This window comes from Gossypium hirsutum, chromosome A10 (assembly GCF_007990345.1).
Source record: "Gossypium hirsutum isolate 1008001.06 chromosome A10, Gossypium_hirsutum_v2.1, whole genome shotgun sequence".
Taxonomy (NCBI): domain Eukaryota; kingdom Viridiplantae; phylum Streptophyta; class Magnoliopsida; order Malvales; family Malvaceae; genus Gossypium; species Gossypium hirsutum.
Genome location: NC_053433.1, coordinates 91,804,126 through 91,827,623, shown reverse-complemented (window position 1 = coordinate 91,827,623; position 23,498 = coordinate 91,804,126). Strand labels below are relative to the sequence as shown.

The window sequence follows — 23,498 nt, the reverse complement described above, 5'->3', positions numbered from 1 at the left end:
AAACAAATTCTATCATTTGTTTTTGTTTTCTTTTCATTTAACTCTTAAAAGAAACTGCTCACTAACTTTTTTTTCATTTTTATCTATAATAATAATTATCATTAAAAGAAACCATTCACTTAAAAATTAATTTAATTATAATTTATTTTTCAAACTCTCAGAAAATTGTTTTTCAAAATATAATTAGTTTTAATATACATAATATCATTCTTTTTAAAAATTATTTTCTCCTTAGAATAGGTGAAATGAAATTTAGTTTTCATTGTTATTCAATTACAAGCTAATCTAATAAAAAAAACTTACATATAGATTTTTTTAAATGATAAAAATATTCTTTATTAATCATTATATTATTAAATTGATATTAAAATAATATAAATTTTAAATATTAAAAAATCAAATTTGATTTTTTATAAGGGAAATGAGTAAGAAATCTCTAAATATTGCACTCAAGATTTGATGTCAACTGGATTTCATTTCAAGAGAAACCCTTTGCCTTTATATCATAGGCTCATTTGAAATTATATTTGGTATTCATCTTAAGCCACACTTCATTATATTTAAATTGTTTAAATTTTGCATTAAAATTTAACATTTATATATTTTCATTCAATTAATAACTGAAAAAATCATGAAAAGAAATTAAATAGAATTAATAATTTTGTTCATTCTCTAATTATGGTTAGATATTTTTTTTATTGTTATAACATTTAAATTATTAAAATAAATATTATATTTTAATTAAATTCAATAATTCAAATATTACTTTATAAGGAATAAAAATATATTATTAAACAAATTAAAAATTAGGAATAAAAATATATTATTAAACGAATTAAAAATTAAACACATAAAATCACATAAAAAATGAATATAAATAAAAAATATTGAAAAATTAAGATACAAAAACTATTTAAGTAATAATTTCTAAATTTATATAAATTTAACTTGTATTAAAATAATGTTATATCCAAATAAAGCATACTATATCAAAAGTATTTGGTAAAAAATTTCTACAGTTTCTTTTAATTTTAATATTAAGAAAATTAGTTTATTTCAAAAAAAAATTAGAGGAATTTAATCCCTATCAATTTTAAAAGTGAACAGCTAAGGACAATTAATTATAATGTTAACGTTTTTTGTCGATTTTACATAAATTTGACTAGTATAATAACAAATTTAGTTCTCATAATTTATACATTTTATCAATTTGGTCATGATTTAACAAATTTAGCCCCAATATTTCTGTAAATATGAAAATGTTAAGGCTAGATTTGTTGAATTTTTAGAATCAAAATCAAATTAATAAAATTTGTAAGCATTGAGGGCTAAAATTGTTATTGTACCAATTAAAATCATATACGATGAAAGAAATTTCCGCCATGATTAATTCTCCTTGATTGCTCAATTTCAAAATTGGCAGGGATTAAATTGCTCCAATTTTTTGAGAGGGACTAATTTGCTCAATTCAAAATTGGGAGGGACTGGAGATGTCTTTTTACCAAAGTTTTTCTTCTCGACTCCCTTTGCCAAACCAGGCTCTCACCCGGCCCCACTTATAATGGTGAAAAAGGGTAAACAAAAAGGAAAAGAAAATGAAAGAAAGAGTCAGTGTTATATTCGTAATTTGATATCATAGTTAGTTGTTTTCGGGGAGCCGAGAATTCAGATGATATATAAAAGAGGTACATAGCCGATTCTTGCATTGCATTCCGTTAATGACATTCTGTCAATATTCATTTTTTTATCAACTTTCTCTCTCAATTTCTTTGTTTCTTTTCCACTCTTTCCCTCACAATATCTCCTTTCCGATTCATTTTCTCTGAGTTTCGTAACAGTGATATACTCTCCTCCTCCTCCCGTCCCTGGCTCAAGCCCTCACTCGTCTTCAAGTTTCCGAGAGAGCAGGTAATTTTTGAAACCCTAACCTAAACCTGATTATTGATTTCTACTTGACTCATGGGAGAGATGTTATCTGCTCTCTGACTCTGCATCTCTACGCTACATTTAGTCATATATATCTTTCTTTTCTGTTTTCTGTAGGATTTTTGTGTAGCAGAGAGTTGAGAAGGCTTTGTTTCAAGCTAGCGAGTTAACTCGGTCGGTAGTACGTGATGGCGAATGCCGAAACGGGACCGCAAGGGCTGACAAGGCGGCCGTCGCGGAGCGCTTCGACCACAACGTTCTCCACGGAGGTGTTCGACAACGAGGTCGTTCCTTCGTCACTTAGTTCTTCCATCACTCCCATCCTCCGCATTGCCAAAGAGATCGAACCTGAACGTCCCCGTGTCGCGTATCTTTGTACGTCTCAAAACTTTCTTTTCTGTTATTTCATTATTTTCATTTTCATGCGTTAAGTTTTCTAAATCAAACTTTTCTTACTTTTTTACATAAAAAAATTCATGGCGAAATAAAACAGGTCGTCTCTATGCTTTTGATAAAGCAGATAGGTTGGATCCCAACTCCACCGGACGTGGAGTGAGGCAGTTCAAGACTGGTTTGCGGCAAAGATTAGAGAGAGTAAATTTATTGCATTTCTTCTATAATTTGGTTCTGTTTTATCGTAAGAGAAAATTATTAAAATAATAATAATACCTGTGATTTGCCAGAAAAAAAAGGGGGAAAAAAAACTAAAAAAAGGAGCGATAATGTAACCTACTCAATCACGTATAAACTTGAGTTTATCTGCCTTGGTTGTTTGTTTTGCGTAATATTTTGGATAATGTCTTGTGTGCTTGGATTTTATCTCTATAGGTCTTAGCGTGGTTTGCTAAAATTTACAGGTTGTTGGATTTTTTTGATAGATGATCTTATTAATATCTTAAATATATCTTAATGAGATGTATAATAATTCTCTAATCTCTTTCAGAATTTAAAAGGTCTATTGACAAATAACTTTTTTTTTAATAATTTAAAACTGAATAAAAGTTTCTTAAATTAATTTTGACTTCTCAAATTACGCAAAGATTAGTATTCCCTTTTTTTAAAGGAAGATTAGTATTTTTTTGAAGTACAGATGTCTTCCCTCTTTTTTCTTCAAATTCTTTCTATTTCCATTTGATCGGATACCGGATATTATATATTTAATTTTAATTAATTTTTTTTATTTATATGATCGGTTCGGTTTAGAAAAAAAACTACGAATTGATTAAATAAACACATTTAAATTAACTTAACTGATTTAAAACTGAACAAACCACATTTAATGAGTCAAATTACTTCTGTTTTCTGTCTTTTCCCTAGGCTACTTGTGGGTGAAGTAAAAGAATAAGAAAGAAAGAAATTGATTAAAGTAGTTGGCAGTTTTTTTCTTTTTCTTTTTTTTTTGTGCAAATAATTTTTTTTTGTTTTGAGTATTTAAATTTCATATTAAATAATATTTTTATTCTTTTATTTTTATTTATTTCAGATTTTTGTGCATCAATTTGAGATTTTTTATTCCCTTCTATTGCTTCAATTTTATTGATTGTCTATTTTATATTCCTACCGAACACAGATAAATTCTCTCCTTGGCAAGGAGATACAAAATTCGGAGATTTTTATAAGGTTACATTTTATAATTTTGTTTGCAATCTCTAATAAAAAGGAAAAGGGTATGCATATATATATAAATTTTTAGGAGTTGAAGGAAATAAAATGGAGGGTTGATATTTTGTTTGGTTGTCACTTTCGATGTTTAATATTAGTACTCCAACTATGTAAGGAACTCCACCTTTCCTCTTTGTTCATGGTTGGTACTTGGTACTTGGTACTTGGTTAGAGAATTGAATCCGCCAAGACAACAGAGAGGGAATTTTTTTGCCTAGTAATTACTAGTAATCTATGCCAAAGGCTTTTGTCACAGTGTCAATCAGATGTTTAGAAGACACCACAACTTGAAAATTACGACCAAAAAGGGACTGCATTTAAATTAAGTTCCATACTAATTGTTCCTCTTACCAGTGCGGTACCGAAATTCTACTTGTTCCCGTGCCAGAGTGATGGGTCTTATTTTCTATGGAAACTATTGGATCTCATTCAAGGAAAATATTACTTGGAGTTCAAGTTTAAGTTATCACTGATTGATTTTGATGTATGTTTGCATGCATACATCTATTTTCATCTTGTTTGTATGTATATGCTTATTTTGCACTTTATAAACGCCATATACAATTTGGGCTTTTGGTCCTTTTGGATATTCAATTGCTTTTAGCTAAGGTTTCTGTTGCCCTGTTTATCTGTTTCTTCTATTCTTTGGTATGAGAAGATAACAACAATTAAACAAGGTTTGGTTGGTCTCCCTTCCATGTTTTATTTCATTCCAAGTATATCAAAATTTTTGCTACCATCATTCACAATCTCACAACTATAAGCATAACTTGATGGCACAAACATTTTTAGCATTTCACACCATGATTAATATTTTGGACTGTAGGATGATGCATCCAGTCTTGCCTCTCGAGTAGAAAAGACTGATGCAGGGGAAATTGGGAGCTACTATAAACAGTATTATGAACACTATGTTACAGCACTGGACCAGGGAGATAAGGCAGACAGGTAACTAATATCACAAGGGGTTTCCACTACACTTGAGAATGTCAACTAATTTCCTTTCCCGATTTGTTGACAGAGCTCAACTTGAGAAAGCTTACCAAACAGCTGGAGTGCTTTTTGAAGTTCTTTGTGCCGTTAATAACACTGAGAAAGTTGAAGAAGTTGCTCCCGAGGTTAGTCCTGTGTTTAGTAATTCCATCAAGTTTTTATTTACAATGAATACCTGATTATAATATTGCCAATTTTGATGGCATAAAATGTAATTTCAAATGATATTTCCTCGGGTAGATCATGGCAACTGCCAAAGATGTTCAAGAAAAGAAGGAAATCTACACTCCCTACAACATTCTTCCTTTGGATGCTGCCGGTGCTTCACAGTCTATTATGCAGCTTGAGGAGGTAACAATTCATAGTATCATGTCATTCTGCTGATTAAGTGGCGGATCCAAAAAAAAAATTGTCTTTGAGATCATATTTAATTAGCATGTGGAAAAGATATGCATACCTTAAATTATGAAGAAATTGACATAAAATTTCAGACACTTTGAACTAGCTCTACTCTGCTCTGCTGCTGTAATGACTCAGTGTCATTCCAGCATCTTATTTGTTGGCGTATTGTTTTAGATGCTACTTGAACTTTACTTTAATATACAGGTTAAGGCTTCTGTGGTTGCACTAGGGAACATTCGTGGTTTGAACTGGCCTTCGGGATTTGATCCACAAAGGCATAAGGCTGGAGACTTGGACCTTTTGGATTGGTTAAGAGCCATGTTTGGATTCCAGGTAAGTTTTTAACATCCCCATGCCCACGAGCCAGAAAAAGGCTTGTTGTTGAATGAATAAATGGTCTTCTTCAAATATCATGCATTTTGGCTTTCATCACTGCAGAGAGACAATGTCAGGAACATGAGGGAGCACTTGATTTTGCTGCTTGCCAATAATCATATAAGACTCCACCCCAAGCCCAAACCTCTTACTATGGTATGCACAGGTGTTTAATCTCTTTTTCGCGTGCCATTGGTCACTGAAGTTTCAAATGGAAGCCTAGATATAGTTTCACTTGTTCTTCTAAGCTTAAGCTTGTATACTGATTAAACTTATTTCTTTTATGTAGCTTGATGAACGAGCAGTTGATGCTGTTATGAGCAAGCTTTTTAAGAATTACAAAACATGGTGTAAATTCTTAGGACGTAAACATAGTTTAAGGTAAAAAATAACAACTTATACATCTAATTACTGGTGGATATTTCCGTACATTACTATTGTGCTCTTCAACTCTACTTTCTGTTAAATCAAAACAATTTGTGGTCTAATTTGTACTGACTCATTCATGTATAGGCTGCCTCAAGGCTCTCAAGAAATACAACAGAGGAAGATACTATATATGGGATTATATCTTCTCATCTGGGGTGAAGCAGCTAATGTCCGGTTCATGCCAGAATGTCTATGCTACATTTTTCATAATGTAAGTATTCTTCGAATATCTAATGCTACCCATTTTCTTCTGTTCGACAAGGTTCTGCTTTTGTTCACCTATTATTGTTTCATTTCAGCAAGAAATATGTAGTTTGTAGTATTTTGAATTACATCCCATGATACTCTCAGATGGCACATGAACTCCGTGGCCTGTTGGCTGGAAATGTTAGCATAGTGACTGGAGAAAATATCAAGCCCTCATATGGTGGAGATGATGAGGCTTTCTTGAGGAAGGTTGTGAAACCGATTTACTGTATCATTGAAAGGGTATGCTTGATGACGAATTTTCTTGGACATTGGATATTGTGTTCTAGATACAAATAAGGGAGTTCAAATATTGCAGGAAGCCGAAAAGAACAAAAACGGAACGGCTTCTCATGCAGACTGGTGTAATTATGATGATCTAAACGAGTATTTCTGGTTTGTATGGTTTTAATATAAAAATTTGATTGGTTTAAGGGTATCAATTTTAGTTCTAATTGAGTTATGATGAAATTCTTTTCAGGTCTTCTGATTGCTTCTCTCTTGGATGGCCTATGCGTGATGATGGTGACTTTTTCAAATCAACACGTGACACGGTAGTCCTTAGTGGTTGTCAGCACTTTTCCTAAATAAGCTAGTGATTGTGTTGCTTAATGCAGCTACTATGCCAGGGAAAGAAGACTTCTCGAAGAAAATGTAGAAGCACCGGCAAATCAAATTTTGTTGAGATTAGAACATTTTGGCACCTCTTTCGAAGTTTTGATCGACTATGGACTTTTTATATTCTAGGTTTGCAGGTATTAAAATGTGATCTTTGCTCTTCGTTTTTGATTCTTGTACATATTAATATTCCAATATTTTATGTTTAGGTAATGATCATTATTGCATGGAGTGGAGCTTCGTTAACAGAAATCTTTCAAAAGGATTTATTGTATGATATATCCAGTATTTTCATCACAGCGGCCATTTTGCGTTTCATTCAGAGTATGATATTCTTACTTAAATTGCTGTCTTCTACGAAGTTTATTTTTCCTCCAGAATTTTATTTGCTTTGTCTCTTTGGCTTCTTAATAGCCAATTATTCTCTGAAATTTGCTAAGACTGGAATATTAATATTCAAGAGGTTGACTTCTATTGAGATGCTTAAGATGGTGCGAGCTTTTAATATTTTCTTTCCTCGAAGAATTTCAACATAGTTGAAACGCTTTTTTCTTCTGGTCATCAATATTGTTGTATAATTAATAAACATGGAGTCATGACCGGAAAAGAAAGAAAGAAATGGATTATTAAATCTTCTTAATTGTCTGGTAAACCATCAAAAGAAATTCTCATTTTAGAATTACTAATGCAGCATCATATGTTAGCAACTTATTCCTTCATGCAAAATTATATTTTTAATCTATTTGCACTATTCTTTTTCTTTGCTCCTCCCTATTTTTGTTTTCAGCTGACAGTTCGAAGATGATTATGAAATTTAGAATCATTTAAAGCTATTCTAGACACTGTACTTCTATGTGGTGGATTTTTGCATATTCTCTCTCTCTCTCTTTTTCTTTTTCGTACATAAAATCCAGGAGGAAATAGGTTGCTCTAATCCCTGGGCAAGATGTGCGCTTGAAAAAGCTACATTTGTAGCGTTCGAGATTAGCACCAACGAGGCTCAAACCCAAGCGCATTTCATAGTAGTTAATTGCAGCCACGAGCCAGCTCAGCCCATTGAGCCACCCCACGTTGGCTGTATTTCCTCTTTGTTAAACAACAGCATGGTTATCAAAGGCTTGTGTGTTTGTGTCTTTATGAGTACGCGGGTTTGGGGGGAGGGGGATACACAATTTTTAAGTATCATGTTTAGCTTCACAACCATTATTTTCTGCGCTTGCTTTTCTTCTTCACGTCCTTAACTTCTCCCCTAGGAGGGCAACTTCAAACTTTATATTTATTTTACAACTTTGCTGTACTTTGTTTCAGGTGTTTTGGACCTTGCTATCAACTTCCCAGGATATCATAGATGGAGGTTCACTGACGTTTTGAGAAACGTTCTGAAGATAGTAGTTAGTATTGCATGGGTCATCATTCTTCCTCTATTCTATGTGCGTGAACTCTCTTTTGTCCCTGAGAACGTTAAAGATATGCTATCGTTTCTTAATCAAGTAAAGGGCGTTTCTCCGCTATATGTCATGGCTGTGGCGCTATACTTGCTCCCAAATTTACTGACAGCTGCTCTGTTCATTTTTCCAATGCTCCGGCGTTGGATTGAAAACTCAGATTGGCACATTATTAGGTTACTGTTATGGTGGTCACAGGTACTGAATATGTTCCATTTCCATATAGTTCATTGCTACGTTCTTATATCATATAAGAAGCATGAACTTGAAATCAGATATAGTCATAACGATTAATATAGAATGGCTTTCACGTATCAGTTAGCGAAAGACCTGAATGTTGAGAAAAGCATATGAATTGAACTACTATCTTAAGCTCAGTATATGTCATAGAGTCTAGTATTATCAATCTTGAAGAAAGCTACTCTTAATCTTATATTTCTAGTCTCACAAAATTCATCATGTTGTCTTTACAATATTTGGTTATTCATCTTACTGATATGAATTTAAACCTACTTTTCTTTTTTACTGTTTTTAAATGAGATATGAATAGATAAAAAAATTTATATCATCAAGCTATACCATCAATTGTTTTGTGCCATCTCTTGATCGGGTTTCCCTGTGTGCAGCCTAGAGTTTATGTGGGGAGGGGAATACATGAAAGTCAGTTTGCGCTTATAAAGTAAGTACGAAAATAGATACACTACCTTGCGCCTACCTTGCGCCATGTAACAACACTTTCCAGTTATGTATTCCTTTTTTCAGTCGGTTGAAATTTCATTAAGTTTAAATATATTTCTCTTTCAGGTATACTCTGTTTTGGTTAATACTTTTGTGTGCCAAGTTTGCATTCAGCTATTTTGTCCAGGTGGTCTTGGTTGTTCCTTTTATTTTGCCATTCAAAATAGAGAGTTCAGTCGTTGATTTCTATTTTAACCCCCTGCTCATTTTTCCTTCAGATAAAACCACTGGTGCAGCCAACAAAAGACATAATGAGCATTCATCGTGTTAAATATGCATGGCATGAATTTTTCCCAAATGGTGCTTCTTTTTTTTTTCTTCCTTTTATTAGAATAAAATTTCTATTGTCTGCTTTATTTTTATTTTTCTGTTAATGGCTATCTTTTCATTTCAGCTGAGAACCACTTGGGAGTTGTGTCACTTTGGGCACCGGTAGTGTTGGTCTGTTACTATTTAGACCCTTTTTTATCCTTTCTATCAACTTACTATAGCATATCTGGTGAAAATGTCTTGTTACTTTTGGAATTTCTTGCAGGTTTATTTTATGGACACTCAAATTTGGTATTCTATTTTCTCAACCATATATGGTGGCGTTAGTGGGGCTTTTGATCGCCTTGGAGAGGTAATCCTTTGGAAACCATTTTGCTTTTATTTTAGAACTCCTTTCCCATCTTCTTTCTTGATCTACATTCACGTACTGTCCATGATTGTTGGACATCATTTATCTGATTAGCTTATTTGCCCTTTACTTAATGTCCATTCTTTTCTGCAAAAACCGAGACACTGACCACGGCTAGATTGTCGGGCATCAAGTAGCGATACTTGAGATGAATTATCTGTTTGGCAAAATTTGTTTTTAGCTCTCTGTCGAATGGATGGACAATGAACCCAATTTTGAGAGACTCAACCTGGTTATTAGGCCTTGCCTCCCACATGAATACTTTTTCCTATGTTGTACTAGAATACTTTTTCCTATGACTCGAAACAACCATTAGTTTATATTTTCACTGTAGCCATGCAAGTTGCTTATGGTGTTTTTGGAGTAACTTTTGTAACTGGTCACTTCAAGAACTGGCTTGTTAATATGCACCAACTTTACAACACTCCCACACAAAAAGTAAAGAGTTATTTGTTCTTTCACTCTTCTTTTCTTCAGATAAGAACTTTGGGCATGCTAAGATCACGGTTCCAGTCCCTGCCAGGTGCATTTAATGCATACTTGGTACCTACTGATAAATCGCGGAAGAGAGGATTCTCTTTATCAAAGCGATTTGCTGAGGTTAAACTTCTACTGACTCATTATATTGTTGTACAATGACATAAGCGATCATAATAACATCGACTAATGTTTGAATCATTGTCATGCACAGGTAACAGCAAACAGAAGAAGCGAAGCTGCAAAATTTGCTCAGCTATGGAATGAAGTAATTTGTAGTTTTCGTGAAGAAGACCTAATTAGTGACAGGAAAGTTCCCTTCCATAGATGTTTTAACTCGTATTCAATTTATTATGTTTTACTCTATATGCAGTTAAACTGGGTATTTCTTTAAAACGGGGAGGTGGGCCTTTTACTGGTTCCTTACAAGGGTTTAAATGTATTTTAGTTTATTATGCTTTACTCTATATGCAGTTCAACTAAAACTGTGTATTCTTTAAAACAGGGAGATGGACCTTTTACTGGTTCCTTATACATCAGATCCTAGCTTGAAACTGATTCAATGGCCACCATTTTTGCTAGCAAGCAAGGTCCGCAAAGTCCCTTAAATTCGCATTTGCTTTAGTTGCTTTAGTTTGTGTTGACTCTATGTCTCCTTCTACAGATCCCAATTGCATTGGACATGGCAGCTCAGTTCCGTTCGAAGGACTCTGAACTTTGGAAGCGCATCTGTGCTGATGAATACATGAAATGTGCTGTAACTGAATGCTATGAGTCTTTCAAACTTGTTCTAAACACTCTGGTGGTTGGAGAGAATGAGAAAAGGTTGTTAATTCTGTATTGATCTTAGTTTAACTTTTAAGGTTTTCCACATGATTGATGTTGTTGCATTTTGAAACCATTAAATTCTGTTTAGTGTGTTAAATTATTCAGATTCAGTGCTAGTATTTCTGATTGTACGTACCTATAATGTAACAGGACCATAAGAATTATTATCATGGAAATCGAGAGTAACATTTCGAAGAATACTCTTCTTGCAAATTTCAGAATGGCTCCTTTACCTGTCCTTTGGAAGAAATTTGTGGAGCTTGTGGGGATCTTGGTCGGTTTGATATGAGAAGTAATAAACATAATTATTTCTTCATTTTGCGGTTTTAGTTAATACCTTTTTTATCTTTTATTTATTTTATTGCAGAAAGATGGTGATCCCTCCAAAAAGGATGCTGTGGTTTTCTTGCTGCAAGATATGTTAGAAGTGGTGACCCGTGATATGATGGTCAATGAAATACGGTTAGTGAACTCTGTTTTGCAGTATATGGAAGAAAATGTTCTCTAGAGGTTGCCTTTTTCTAATCAAGCTTAATTGCCCTCCTTTTTTCTTGACATATTGTACAGCGAATTAGTAGAGCTAGGACATAGTAACAAGGAATCGGGAAGGCAACTTTTTGCTGGCACTGACGAAAAACCTGCTCTAGTGTTCCCTCCCGTGCTAACTGCACATTGGGTAGAACAGGTACATCATGCAATAAAATAAAATAACGTATATTACTTGAAGCACAAATAATGGCTCAAAGAACTTATATTTGATAGGAATCTTTGACATTTTCTAACAACAAATGTCCCACGTTTTAGATACGACGTCTTCATATCCTTCTGACAATCAAAGAATCTGGCACTGATATACCATCAAATCTTGAGGCACGTAGAAGGATTGCATTCTTTGCAAATTCATTGTTTATGGATATGCCACGTGCTCCTCGAGTTCGTAACATGCTCTCGTTCAGGTATTCTATGTTTGCTTAATGTAGTCATCGAATATATGTTCTGGTTACATGTCTCATGATCCTTTTGAAGGTAAATTTACTTTCTTGGCATACTATTTCCATTGCACATATTTTTTGTTTTTTTGGAAGACATTGCACATAAAATTGCTAATGCAGTTCTGACATTTTGCCGTGGAAACGTGATTGTGTTCTTCTGTGTCTTAGCATTTGCTGAAGTCTACTCCACCCCCCCCCCTTTGAATAATTGAATTCATCTTCTTGCCATTGTCAGTGTCCTGACTCCATACTATAGTGAAGAGACTGTCTATTCGAAAACTGAACTTGAGATGGAAAATGAGGATGGTGTATCTATCATTTTCTATCTGCAGAAAATATTTCCAGGTTCGTTATATTGTAAACTTCCATAATATCCTTTCTTGAGATTTCCTTTTTCTTTTAGATAACTTCAATGTTATATCTGTTATTGGCTTCGTTTAGATGAGTGGAATAACTTTACTGAGCGACTCAACTGTAAGGAGAATGAGATTTGGGAAAATGACGAAAAAATCTTGCAGCTTCGCCATTGGGTCTCCTTGAGAGGACAAACTCTGTGCAGGACAGGTGCTTGATGCGTTAGTTTCTCTCTTTAATTCATTATTTCCTATCTTGACTAATTTATCTATTTGTGTATCCCTCTCCCGAATGATCATTGGAACTGCAGTCAGAGGAATGATGTATTACAGACGAGCTTTGAAAATTCAGGCTTTTCTCGACATGGCTACTGAAAATGGTATGTTCTCTGCAAAGTGTTTAATACAGTTTTTGTGGATTTTAATAGCCAGACTCAGAGGTCTTTTCAGGTCGTTCGTCTTCCATGCAAGCTGATTATAATGAGAATAGGGAAATTATGCTGATATTGTTAGTTTAGTTGATTTGAGTACTTATCCAATAGCACGTGGTAAGCACCAAATACCCTGACCTGTATTGGGTAACTCCTATAACCAACTTTAGTGACCAAAAAAGTAAAACTATGGACAAGGAAATCTATTGTCAATTATTAGATATCTGTCTCGCTAGAATTTGCATGTCTGGGATTCCAGTTCCTTACTCCCTCACTAGCCGCTTTTAACGTTTTACCATGTTAGCTACTAATATCATTAGACAGACAACGTATTCAGTATTCACTCATAAATAACTCAGAAACTACAATAGCTTGCTCAAGTATCATTATAATAGAACTTTTAAATAAGAATTACAGTAGTGATAAATTCCGCCTAATTATTCGATTGGAAACTGCTCTCTTCTGCCATGTATAGATGATAAAAGAAAGAAAAGGAAACCAGTAAATTTTATACATTGATTTCTGAGTGTTTGGTGTCTTCACTCTTAGTCCCTTAATTAATTCTATGCGTAATTGCTATTTTCCAGTATTTATATTTTCTTTACGAAAACATTGTTGTCAACATGAAATTCCAGAATCGTAATTCCTATCCTTTAAAGTTTTTTGGATAATTTTTAAACCATAAAGCCTAAACCAACCCCTAATTCCTAAACCTAAAATCTTAATCCCGAAATCCTAAATTCTATTTTTTAAACCCTAAACTCCAATATAAAAGCCTGATCCCAAAACCATAAAACGTTATTCCTTAACCCTAATATCTAATTATTAAACCACTATTCATAAATCCTAATTTTTAAACCATAAACCCTATTAAGAACTCTACTTCCTGATACATAGATCCTAGTTCCTTAACCCTTAACCTTTTAACCTTGACTCTTGTCTGAGTAGAAATATTAGAAGGATACAAAGCCATCTTAACTGCATCTGATGAAGATAAGAGAAGTCAGAAATCCCTGTATGCCCAGTTGGAGGCAGTGGCTGATCTTAAATTTACTTATGTTGCTACCTGTCAAAACTATGGAAATCAAAAAAGGAATGGAGACCGTCGTGCAACTGACATCCTGAATTTGATGGTTAAGTAAGTACCCAATCTAATAATATATTTCTTTAGGTCTTTTTGTTTGACATCTTGAACTCTCTCCCTTTCTAACTCCTTTTTCTTATACAGTAATCCCTCGCTTCGTGTGGCATACATTGACGAAGTTGAAGAAAGGGAAGGTGGAAGAGCACAGAAAGTTTACTATTCTGTACTGGTTAAAGGTGTTGATAGTCTTGACCAGGTATCCATCCTTATAAACTGCATATAATAACCTTGTGTCATTACAGTGCCACCATAATTGCTAACTAGTGTTTTTATCTTCTTTGAAGGAAATCTATCGGATAAAGTTGCCAGGAAATGCAAAGTTAGGAGAAGGAAAACCTGAAAATCAGAATCATGCTTTAATATTTACTCGTGGAGAAGCTCTTCAAACCATTGATATGAATCAGGTAAGGCCATAAAGGCTTGTGATCATCCAAGTAGTAACGGTTTTTTGCAGTAGATCGAATGACATTTAGCGCCAATATTTTTCAGGACAATTACTTGGAAGAAGCATTCAAAATGCGTAATCTTTTGGAAGAATTTAATGAGGATCATGGAGTAAGACCACCTACAATTTTAGGAGTTCGAGAGCATATCTTTACGGGGAGGTCTGACTGAACATTAATATTTGCTTATTTGGTTATTTGCTTGGTCTTGTTTGTCATATCTGCTAACTACTTATGTGAACATCTGGGGGTTTAACTTTTATGCTTTGGTATCGCTATTATGCAGCGTCTCTTCTTTAGCTTGGTTCATGTCAAATCAAGAAACAAGCTTTGTCACCATTGGTCAAAGAGTTCTTGCAAGACCACTAAAGTATGTTTTCATCTTACTTTCTTCTTCCTATAATCGAATCAAGGCTATTATGTCATGACAAAAGCGCTATCAACAATTATTTATTTATTTTTTAAACTATATTGCCGAGAGAATACTTTATGATACGAATGGGAGTGCATTTTCATTTATAACAGGTAATAATTATACTCGATATATTGTTAGCATATAAGTGGTAGATACGACAACTTTAAAAATAAATTAAGCACCCTATCCCAACCTTCATCCCTTTGTCTGTAGTTTTACTTTATAGGACAGCAAGCCACGCCGAAACCACCGATATGAGCTATATTGAGTTTCTTACGGATTGTTTAATGCAAGTGATCTCGAAGTTGGTTCCAGTGTATGATTTGATATACTTAGAAAAAAAAATTATTGGTGGGTTTTAGGGTTCGTTTCCATTATGGTCATCCAGATGTGTTCGATAGAATCTTCCATATAACCCGTGGAGGCATCAGCAAGGGTTCTCGTGGCATCAACTTGAGTGAGGACATCTTTGCTGGTAATGATCTTAAATCAGTTAAACTACTGTGTCTTCAGTGAGTTTATATTTATATATGAATATACTATCTTTTCTTTTTATCTAATATTTATTGTACTTTTAACAGGTTTTAACTCAACTCTGAGACGAGGGAACATTACTCATCATGAATATATTCAGGTTGGGAAAGGTAGGGATGTTGGGTTAAACCAAATTTCACTTTTTGAAGCGAAAGTGGCTTGTGGTAACGGGGAGCAGACACTCAGCAGAGACATCTACAGATTAGGCCATCGATTTGACTTTTTTCGCATGCTGTCCTGCTACTTTACTACTGTTGGATTTTATTTCAGCTCAATGGTAATTCTTTATCCTTGCAAGATTCAACTCGTGATTAATCTAATTAAATAAAAGTAGAGTAGATTGTCTAGTCATTTAAATCATCATAACTTTGGAAGTGCCAGTCCATGAAAACATTAAACATATGGAGAGTCCCTGCAATGAGAGCTTAAGATTAATTAGAAAGTTAGTAATTGTTAGGTTTTTTTTTTTTTTGACTCTTTTATGTTACCTTTTCAGAGCTAATGTGAATCCCTTCCTGTTATTGTGCAGTTGGTTGTCTTTACAGTCTACTTTTTCTTGTATGGAAGACTTTATTTGTCATTAAGTGGTTTAGAGCAGGCAATACTTAAGTATGCTTCAGCTAAGGGAAATGATTCTCTTAAGGCAGCCATGGCTTCGCAGTCTATAGTTCAATTAGGCGTTTTAACAGTACTACCCATGGTCATGGAGATTGGATTGGAGAGAGGATTTAGAACTGCATTAGGTGACATCATAATCATGCAGCTTCAGTTGGCATCTGTGTTCTTCACTTTCTCCCTTGGAACAAGAGTCCATTACTTTGGGCGCACTATTTTGCATGGTGGGGCTAAATACAGAGCAACGGGGCGTGGTTTTGTGGTGCGGCATGAGAAATTCGCAGAGAACTACCGCTTGTACTCAAGAAGCCACTTTGTAAAAGGGCTGGAGCTAATGGTATTGCTTATATGTTACAAGATTTATGGTTCTGCAGCAAGTGGAGCCGTCTCTTATGCACTCCTCTCATTTTCAATGTGGTTCTTAGTTTTATCCTGGCTGTTTGCTCCTTTCCTTCTGAATCCATCGGGATTTGAATGGCAAAAGATAGTAGAAGATTGGGAAGATTGGTCAAAGTGGATTAGTTGCAGAGGTGGTATTGGAGTTCCCTCAGTTAAGAGCTGGGAATCTTGGTGGGAGGAAGAACAGGAGCACCTGCGCCACACCGGGTTTATGGGATGTCTTGTTGATATTATTCTTTCTATACGCTTCTTCATTTACCAGTATGGAATTGTGTATCATCTAAACATGACCACCAGTATCAGACAAGGTATTCGGCAGAGCATTGTGGTGAGTATTAGTATCAGTCCATCAGCTTCTAATCTAATATCTTAACTTTCTTTTAAGGTTAAAAGCCATTTTCAAATTTTAGTCTTGTACTAAATTCTCTTTGATTAATCTAACATACAATCATTTAGGAGAAAAAAGACCTCAAGATTTTTTACATCCTATTGCTTCCCTTAGGATGCATGCGTGACGGTAATGCTTATTAAGGATGAATCCCATGGTAGATAGCAAACAGAGTAGACTAATTGTCGTGTCATTTGGAAAAGATGAAAATATTTCTACAAGTTGAATTCTGTAACATTGTTACATAATTGAAAGATCTTGTGTTTAAGGGTTGCTAATCTGTAAATACCAAGAATGTTCATAAAGTTGCTTTTTTGTTCTTGGTTTTAGGTTTATTGTCTTTCCTGGCTGGTCATTGTTGCCGTGTTGATTATTTTAAAGGTGAGACTCGAAACCCCATAAAATCATTCCAAAACGAGAATCATCCCTTGGTTGGCTTTCTAAAAGAAACTGACGCCACTTTTTAAATTTGCAGATAGTGTCCATGGGTAGGATGAAGTTCAGTGCGGATTTCCAGCTAATGTTCAGACTTGTTAAGCTAGTCATGTTTGTGGGGAGTATAGTCACTATTGCAATGCTGTTTTATTTCCTTGATCTCACAATTGGAGATATCTTTCAGAGCATACTGGCCTTTGTGCCGACAGGGTGGGCTCTTCTGCAGGTACATGTTGGCGCTAATTATTTGTCATTTCTATACTCTTATCAATGGATGAACATTGGGTTTAATTTAGTTGTGTAAATGTTGATGAATGATCAGATATCACAAGCATGCCGGACAGTGGTGAAGGGAATAGGAATGTGGGGGTCAGTGAAGGCACTAGCAAGAGGGTACGAATACATGATGGGGGTGTTGCTGTTTGCACCAATAACTATATTAGCATGGTTCCCCTTCGTCTCAGAATTCCAGACCAGGCTGCTATTCAACCAAGCTTTCAGCCGAGGCCTTCAAATCCAACGAATTCTGGCTGGTAGCAAGATGCAAGCCTAAAAAAATACGATTGTTGTTTTATGAACTTCGGCTTTTACACGAATTTGATTTTGGAAAGAAGTAAGATTAGCTTTCAACAATATGATTCCTCTAACAAGATTACTTAACACCTCACTTGTAATATTAAATGCTTAAGTTTGGTTCAGAAAGTCAGAATGTTCGATTCTTGTGTTTAGTGCATGAATGTAAGATTGTTTACCAAATTGGTCTTTGAGCAGAAAGATAATATTCTTTTTCAAGCAATACAATACCAAACGAATGAGTACAGTTCTTTAAATCAAGTTATTCCCAATATAATTTTTTGATCAGGAAAAGCTATACCGTTGGCCACTTAAGCATTTGTTAAGGTGGAGTTTACATGTAGATGGATTATGGACTCAGATGCATCTGATTAATCTAGTTTCTTTGTTTATTGCTTTTATGGGGGTATAACATATTTACTATAAACATTTTGTTTGGTTGGGTGTAATAGGAATAAACATTTTGTTTGGTTGGGTGTAATAGGAATAGATTACAACCCAATTCAATGGGCCCACCACCAAACCAATGTTTTGTTGACTGTAATGCCTGTTACAGCCTCGTTCAATCCCTCCTCTATTCCCACTAAACACGCTGAATAGCATTCGGCACCCTACCCACAGAATAGCCATTCCTCACGTTTCAGTTTCAACTTTACCCTTCTCCCTTCCTCACGTCTGAAACCTCTTCTTTTGTTTTTTCGTTCTTTTTCCCATTTCCTTCCAGCCTCTTCACTAACTTTACCCTTCCTCACGTCTGAAGCTCCATCAACGCTTCACCCTTGACGCCTTCGCCCTCTCAGGTTAGGCCCATATTCCATTTTTTTTAATTATTATTTTGATCATCTTCCAACAGATCGGCTTCAGATGGGTGAGGTAGTCTCTACAATTCCAAGTAGGTTTGCCTTTGCTGGCTACTCTCTCAATTCTTCTTTATCATTCTTGTTTTGGGTCTTCATTTTTTTTTCTAAATGACTGACAGCTTCGATGCGCCATTTTTTTTTTGAACTCTTTTTTTGCAGCGATTGGGTAATATAGAGATTGTACAATACAACAACATCAAGTTTCAAGTATGGGATTTAGGTAAGTTAACGTTAATAAATCTGAAATAGCAGCTAATGTAGTTTATACAAATGGAGTTCAATTTAATTTATCGAATCATTGAATTTCATTTTTGATCCTATAGTTATCTGGTTGGCCTGCTTGCTTTGGCATAGTTACAGTTTGAATTGTATAAGATTATATCAGCAGAAACTTTTGTGGCTTGAATTTACAGAGAAATTGTTTCAGTTGTTGAGTTTAAACATGTAGCTCCGTTTTGCTTATCAGCTGTTAGATTCTATAAAGTTGTAACATTCATTTAACTCTTTGTTCCAGTTTAAATCAAATGTAGTTTTGTTTTTTGCAGGTGGTCAGACAAGCATCAGGTACTTGTTTTTAAGCTATGTGTTCTCAAGGAAACATCCCAATACTTTTGGTACAGATGAGATTTTCAATTGATTTGTTAAAGTAGCTTTAACTGTTTTGGTGTGTCTTCTAACTAATGGAGATCCAACCTCTAAGTTACTTTGCTTCCTCTATTTATTTAATTCTGATATGGGGATATCTTGTGGGTTTTTCTGGCTGCTCTTTAGCTGGACAATAAGGTGAGGTGAAAGAAGATTCATCATTTTTCATTTATTACTCAGGAAGGAGTTTTATTTTTCGTAATTTTTAATCGCCAATTTGCTTTCTTTGTGATGATTTTAGTCCTTTCATAGGGCAATTTGCTGCTTGTTGAACACGCCGATTGACTTCACCACCCTCCAACACTCGTCTTCCACTTTTCTTTTTAATCTGCATCTTTTACAGGCCATATTGGAGATGTTATTTCCCAAATACGCAAGCAATAATTTATGTTGTTGATTCAAGTGACACTGATAGAATTGGAATAGCCAAGGAAGAATTTCATGCCATTTTAGAGGTATTCTTATGTCTATACTGGCTAGTCGTGTTTGCATACAGAGATTGAGCAGGGGGTGACACAAGCAATTATTCGCTCTGCTATTGGCTTTAAGAGGGACCCATGGCCTAAGGTTTCGGACAATGCAAAGGACCTTGTAAAGAAAATGCTTAATCCTGATCCAGAGCAGCATCTTACAGTACAGAAAGTGCTTGGTAACCTTCTGTACATGTTGCATGCTTTATTTATGTTGATATATATTTTCTATGCATGAAAAATCATCCCAACTATTGTATGCAGAACATCCATGGCTACAAAATGCCAAGAAAGCACCCAACGTTTTGTTGGGTGAGACTGTGAAAGCTAGGCTCAAACAATTTTCTATAATGAACAAGCTGAAGAAGAGAGCTCTAAGGGTAATAATCCAATTTGCACCACCTTTGACTAGTTTTTATTGATTATATGTTGCATTATTAAATGTTTTCCAGGGCCCTGGTGCTGGAACTAGCTCTAACTTACCTCCTGTAGGTGCAATTGCTGATAGTCAGTCAGGCATGTTCTATTTTTCTTGCTCCTGATTTTGTCTGGTCATTTATTGCAATAGTTTATTTTTTTACTTGATTATTTCTTTTATTTATGTATATTCAGTCACATAGTATTTTTAGATAATGCCCCATGGTCTATCTGGAGCAACATGATGATATGGTAGATTTTCCACAGGTGAAGAGACCAGACCTTCTGGTTGGTCTTCAGCAGATCCTACACGCAGGAGGCATTCTGGCCTGATTGCAAATTCTAGAAGTTTAGCTAAACAAAAAGGTCCAGTAGTTAATGATCTTTCTGCTGCTAAAGATTCTATGGTGATAATTAGTATTATTTTGTATTTTGTATTTGGGCTATGACTATTTGACCAAAACTGTCATTATATTTTGTATTTGATCAGTAGCTAATGATCTTTCTACATGCATGTGAATTTGTTCATTATATTTTGTATTTGGGCTATGACTATTTGACCAAAACTGTCATGGCCTCCATGTTGCTGAATTTCAATTTCAGTTATTTTGGTTGGGATTTATCAGCAATAAATTATGTGAATATATCTTATGGAATTATTCATAATCTTTTTTCACTATTAAATACAAAGATAAACACACTCTATGCAATTCACGTTCTCCTACAATCTAGACAATTCACATTCTCTTACTCTTGCAACAATATGAATGCTAATCAAATGACACATAATTAAGGGAGGGCAGGAAAAATAATTGAAATATAAACGACACAAAAAACGGATAAAAACATAATAATAATTATGATTTTTTAATTTATATAATAATAAATGTATTAAAAATTTTATTAAATTATATATTATTTTATTAAGTTTTATTTAATAATAATTATGTTAAAAAATGGTTAAATTATTTATTATTTTTATTAAATTATTTTTAATAATAATTTTATTAAAATTTAATAACAATAACAATAATGATCTACCTAAACAATTCTACTAAGGGTATTCTGATCATTTTAGTTTTTTTCCTTATGTTATTACATCATTTTATTCAACCAAACATAAAAATACTATTACAGTTCTATTCTATTCCATTCAATCAAACAGTTGGATTGTTGATTACAGCTCTATTCTATTACAGCTCTATTCAATTGCATCCTTATTCCATTACAGTGAACCAAATGTATTGTAAAATTTTTGTAAAATTTTTTAAAGAAGTCCAAAAGAGGAGGTTGTTAGAACATTAACAATGTTGGTTCACTTTTAGAGCTATTATTGTAACATTACTCATAACACTGGGATTATCAATTTGTGACATTGTTCTAGAACTGACAATTTTGATTTGTATCTTTTATTATTTGTTATTTACTTCGAGATCATTCAGGAAACATTAAAATTTATTTGTAAAAAAAAATAAATCTAAATATGCTTTAGAGTATATGAATCGATTAAGAATGCTTGGTCTAAAATTCGATGAAGATATTCACTTTGTTTATAAGATACTGTTTGAGTTGATATGTGGAGGTTATTAAAGGATTTGAGTTTCATAAAATGTGATATGTATTTGAAGGACAATTACGTAGATATTTTGGAGGTATAGTATCTGGTTATACTCACGTATAAAAGGCTATGTCATCCTTCCTGTTCAACAATCGAGTGAAAGTGAAGCACAAATCAACTAACTAACATTTACTTTTCATATCTAATTCACTTATTTTAATTTATCAATTATCATTTAAATAATTCTTTAAAACATTTAATGATATTAATCCCATAACTTGACTTTAATATGATATTTTCATTCCAGCATATATAGTTTATTCACAGATTGTATAACTTATTTCAACACCTAATTTTAGTTCTTTATATTCTTACTTATCAACCTAATTTCATATCCTCTCTAAACTCAATTAATACTTTAATATTTATATATCAAGTTTCCTGCCATTTACAATCTTAATCATAATCAATTCGCTACTTATTTTTATATTACTTTCATATACATATTTTTCAACTTAATTATAAGTTCAATGTAAATATTTTTGTTTATCATTTAACACTTATTACGCTTGTTTAAATACATAAATTTAAATCTTATTCTTGTATCAATTATTCTGTACACATAAATTTTGAGTTAAAAACTGACTTGAAAATTTAGAGCCAAATTTTACTTATAATTTTGAAAAAAATTACAATCTCTTGAAGTTTCCCGAATACAAAAAAAAAATCTCATTTGAATCTTTTCTTCAGTTGAACTTCAACTCAAGAGTTGTCTGGACTAGGTCTTGGAAGGATACAATTTGTTTAAAGGGTCATCGAGACTAAATCTTGAAATTAGGTTTGGTATGATGCTTGCTTGAGAATTTTATTTTGTTGGATTTAATGATTTTTGAGACTTAATATTGAATCAACAATATTCGCTTTAAGGGTCGTCGAGACTTGATCTTGAAAAGGAGTTTTATCTTTTTTTTGTTGGTGCAACCGAACTAGAGAAAGCTTTGGTCAAAGGGGTGTTTAGATGTGATATTGGATGGAAGGATGATTCCACTTCAAGGGCCTTCTTGGCTTGATATTGAAAAACAAATTTAGCCTTATTCCTATCGGTTGAACAAGATTGAAGAGCAACTTTCTTCAGAATTGATGTGTTGCTCTTTAGAATTTGTACGAGTTCTTTAGAGATTTTTTAGGATTCTGGATAGAACTTCTAGTCTTTAAAATCTTTCCTTCAGAGAACTTTGGATTTCTAAACTTGTGAAGTTCTACTGAATAGCTTAGAGGTGATCCCCTTTTATGCACTTGAATGTAATAGAGTTTTTGTGGGATGTAAACTCATTATTTGAAGTGATTATTTAATATTTATGTCTTATTAATTTAATTAATTTAGATATAAAATAATCATTTAATATTATCACTTAATTAACTTAATTTAATTAATGATAATTTAAATTAATTAGGGAAAAATAATATTGACACAATATATTTGTAAACGAAGAAATTTTCAGACCAATTATAAAGCGCAATGTCGAAATTATTGTAGGTCAAAGCCAGAGATACAATGGGTAAAAATGATGACATCATATTTGTGTATAATTATTTTCTATAATTAATTTAAATAATTAAGAGATAAATTAATTAAGTGAAAAATAAATGTGGCCATGGGTCATCCGTCTTTGTGATGGATGACTTGATCACCATTTGATAGTGATTGACTTTTCATGAAGGAGGATGTAATGATTACCATGATATAAAATAGGATCATATTGGGAGAACAGATATTATCCCAAAGAGATCAATGATATCCTATGAGGGTAACACATTAATGACAAGGTTATTGGATGAGCACTAAGTAGTTACTTTCATAAAGGTATATCGTTGGGGAGAGCTTAGTCACGATACTATAGTGGAATGACTTCATGACTAAATGAGTTTATAATTAATAGGCGAAAAGCCAAAACTTAATTATAAATCATTTGAGCCTCAACTTCATATGTCCAATCAGTCCCTCCAC

At 33.7% G+C, this 23,498-nt stretch overlaps 2 protein-coding genes and 1 non-coding gene across 9 annotated transcripts; all 3 read left to right on the top strand.

The window, feature by feature from the left end:
• The first annotated feature begins 1,706 nt into the window (after window positions 1-1,706).
• On the top strand, window positions 1,707-17,704 carry LOC107896745 (callose synthase 5). 3 transcript variants are annotated; one of them, XM_041079018.1, is made up of 43 exons: window positions 1,707-1,908; window positions 2,044-2,301; window positions 2,420-2,520; window positions 4,415-4,536; window positions 4,610-4,706; window positions 4,822-4,932; window positions 5,188-5,316; window positions 5,422-5,514; window positions 5,648-5,739; window positions 5,872-5,998; window positions 6,139-6,276; window positions 6,353-6,429; window positions 6,515-6,587; window positions 6,651-6,788; window positions 6,861-6,975; window positions 7,960-8,294; window positions 8,723-8,775; window positions 8,901-8,964; window positions 9,053-9,134; window positions 9,229-9,275; window positions 9,370-9,456; window positions 9,991-10,113; window positions 10,205-10,299; window positions 10,496-10,580; window positions 10,655-10,815; window positions 10,969-11,092; window positions 11,186-11,280; window positions 11,386-11,503; window positions 11,623-11,774; window positions 12,046-12,155; window positions 12,252-12,374; window positions 12,475-12,543; window positions 13,543-13,732; window positions 13,823-13,934; window positions 14,023-14,142; window positions 14,228-14,343; window positions 14,468-14,551; window positions 14,959-15,071; window positions 15,178-15,407; window positions 15,660-16,472; window positions 16,863-16,913; window positions 17,008-17,193; window positions 17,290-17,704. In XM_041079018.1, the coding sequence occupies exons 2-43, from the start codon at window positions 2,115-2,117 to the stop codon at window positions 17,518-17,520; spliced, it is 5,769 nt and encodes a 1,922-aa protein (XP_040934952.1). In that variant the 5' UTR covers window positions 1,707-1,908; window positions 2,044-2,114; the 3' UTR covers window positions 17,521-17,704. The 3 variants fall into 3 exon arrangements, with proteins under 3 accessions (XP_040934952.1, XP_040934951.1, XP_040934950.1); XM_041079017.1 differs by having other exon boundaries at window positions 1,708-1,908; window positions 6,663-6,788; window positions 8,901-8,961; XM_041079016.1 differs by having other exon boundaries at window positions 1,708-1,908; window positions 8,901-8,961.
• LOC121203183 (small nucleolar RNA J33) lies at window positions 12,472-12,555 on the top strand. The gene has a single exon (XR_005903935.1). It is a non-coding gene; the product is annotated as a small nucleolar RNA J33 (small nucleolar RNA).
• A 278-nt stretch (window positions 17,705-17,982) lies between the features above and the next one.
• Window positions 17,983-20,446, top strand: LOC107896744 (calcium-dependent protein kinase 32). 5 transcript variants are annotated; one of them, XM_041079011.1, is made up of 7 exons: window positions 18,063-18,432; window positions 18,560-18,620; window positions 18,946-19,183; window positions 19,287-19,694; window positions 19,780-19,895; window positions 19,968-20,031; window positions 20,200-20,446. In XM_041079011.1, the coding sequence occupies exons 4-7, from the start codon at window positions 19,646-19,648 to the stop codon at window positions 20,379-20,381; spliced, it is 411 nt and encodes a 136-aa protein (XP_040934945.1). In that variant the 5' UTR covers window positions 18,063-18,432; window positions 18,560-18,620; window positions 18,946-19,183; window positions 19,287-19,645; the 3' UTR covers window positions 20,382-20,446. The 5 variants fall into 5 exon arrangements, with proteins under 5 accessions (XP_040934949.1, XP_040934945.1, XP_040934946.1 ...); XM_041079012.1 differs by having other exon boundaries at window positions 18,946-19,500; window positions 19,595-19,694; XM_041079014.1 differs by having other exon boundaries at window positions 18,099-18,340; window positions 18,946-19,500; window positions 19,595-19,694.
• Window positions 20,447-23,498: the final 3,052 nt, after the last annotated feature.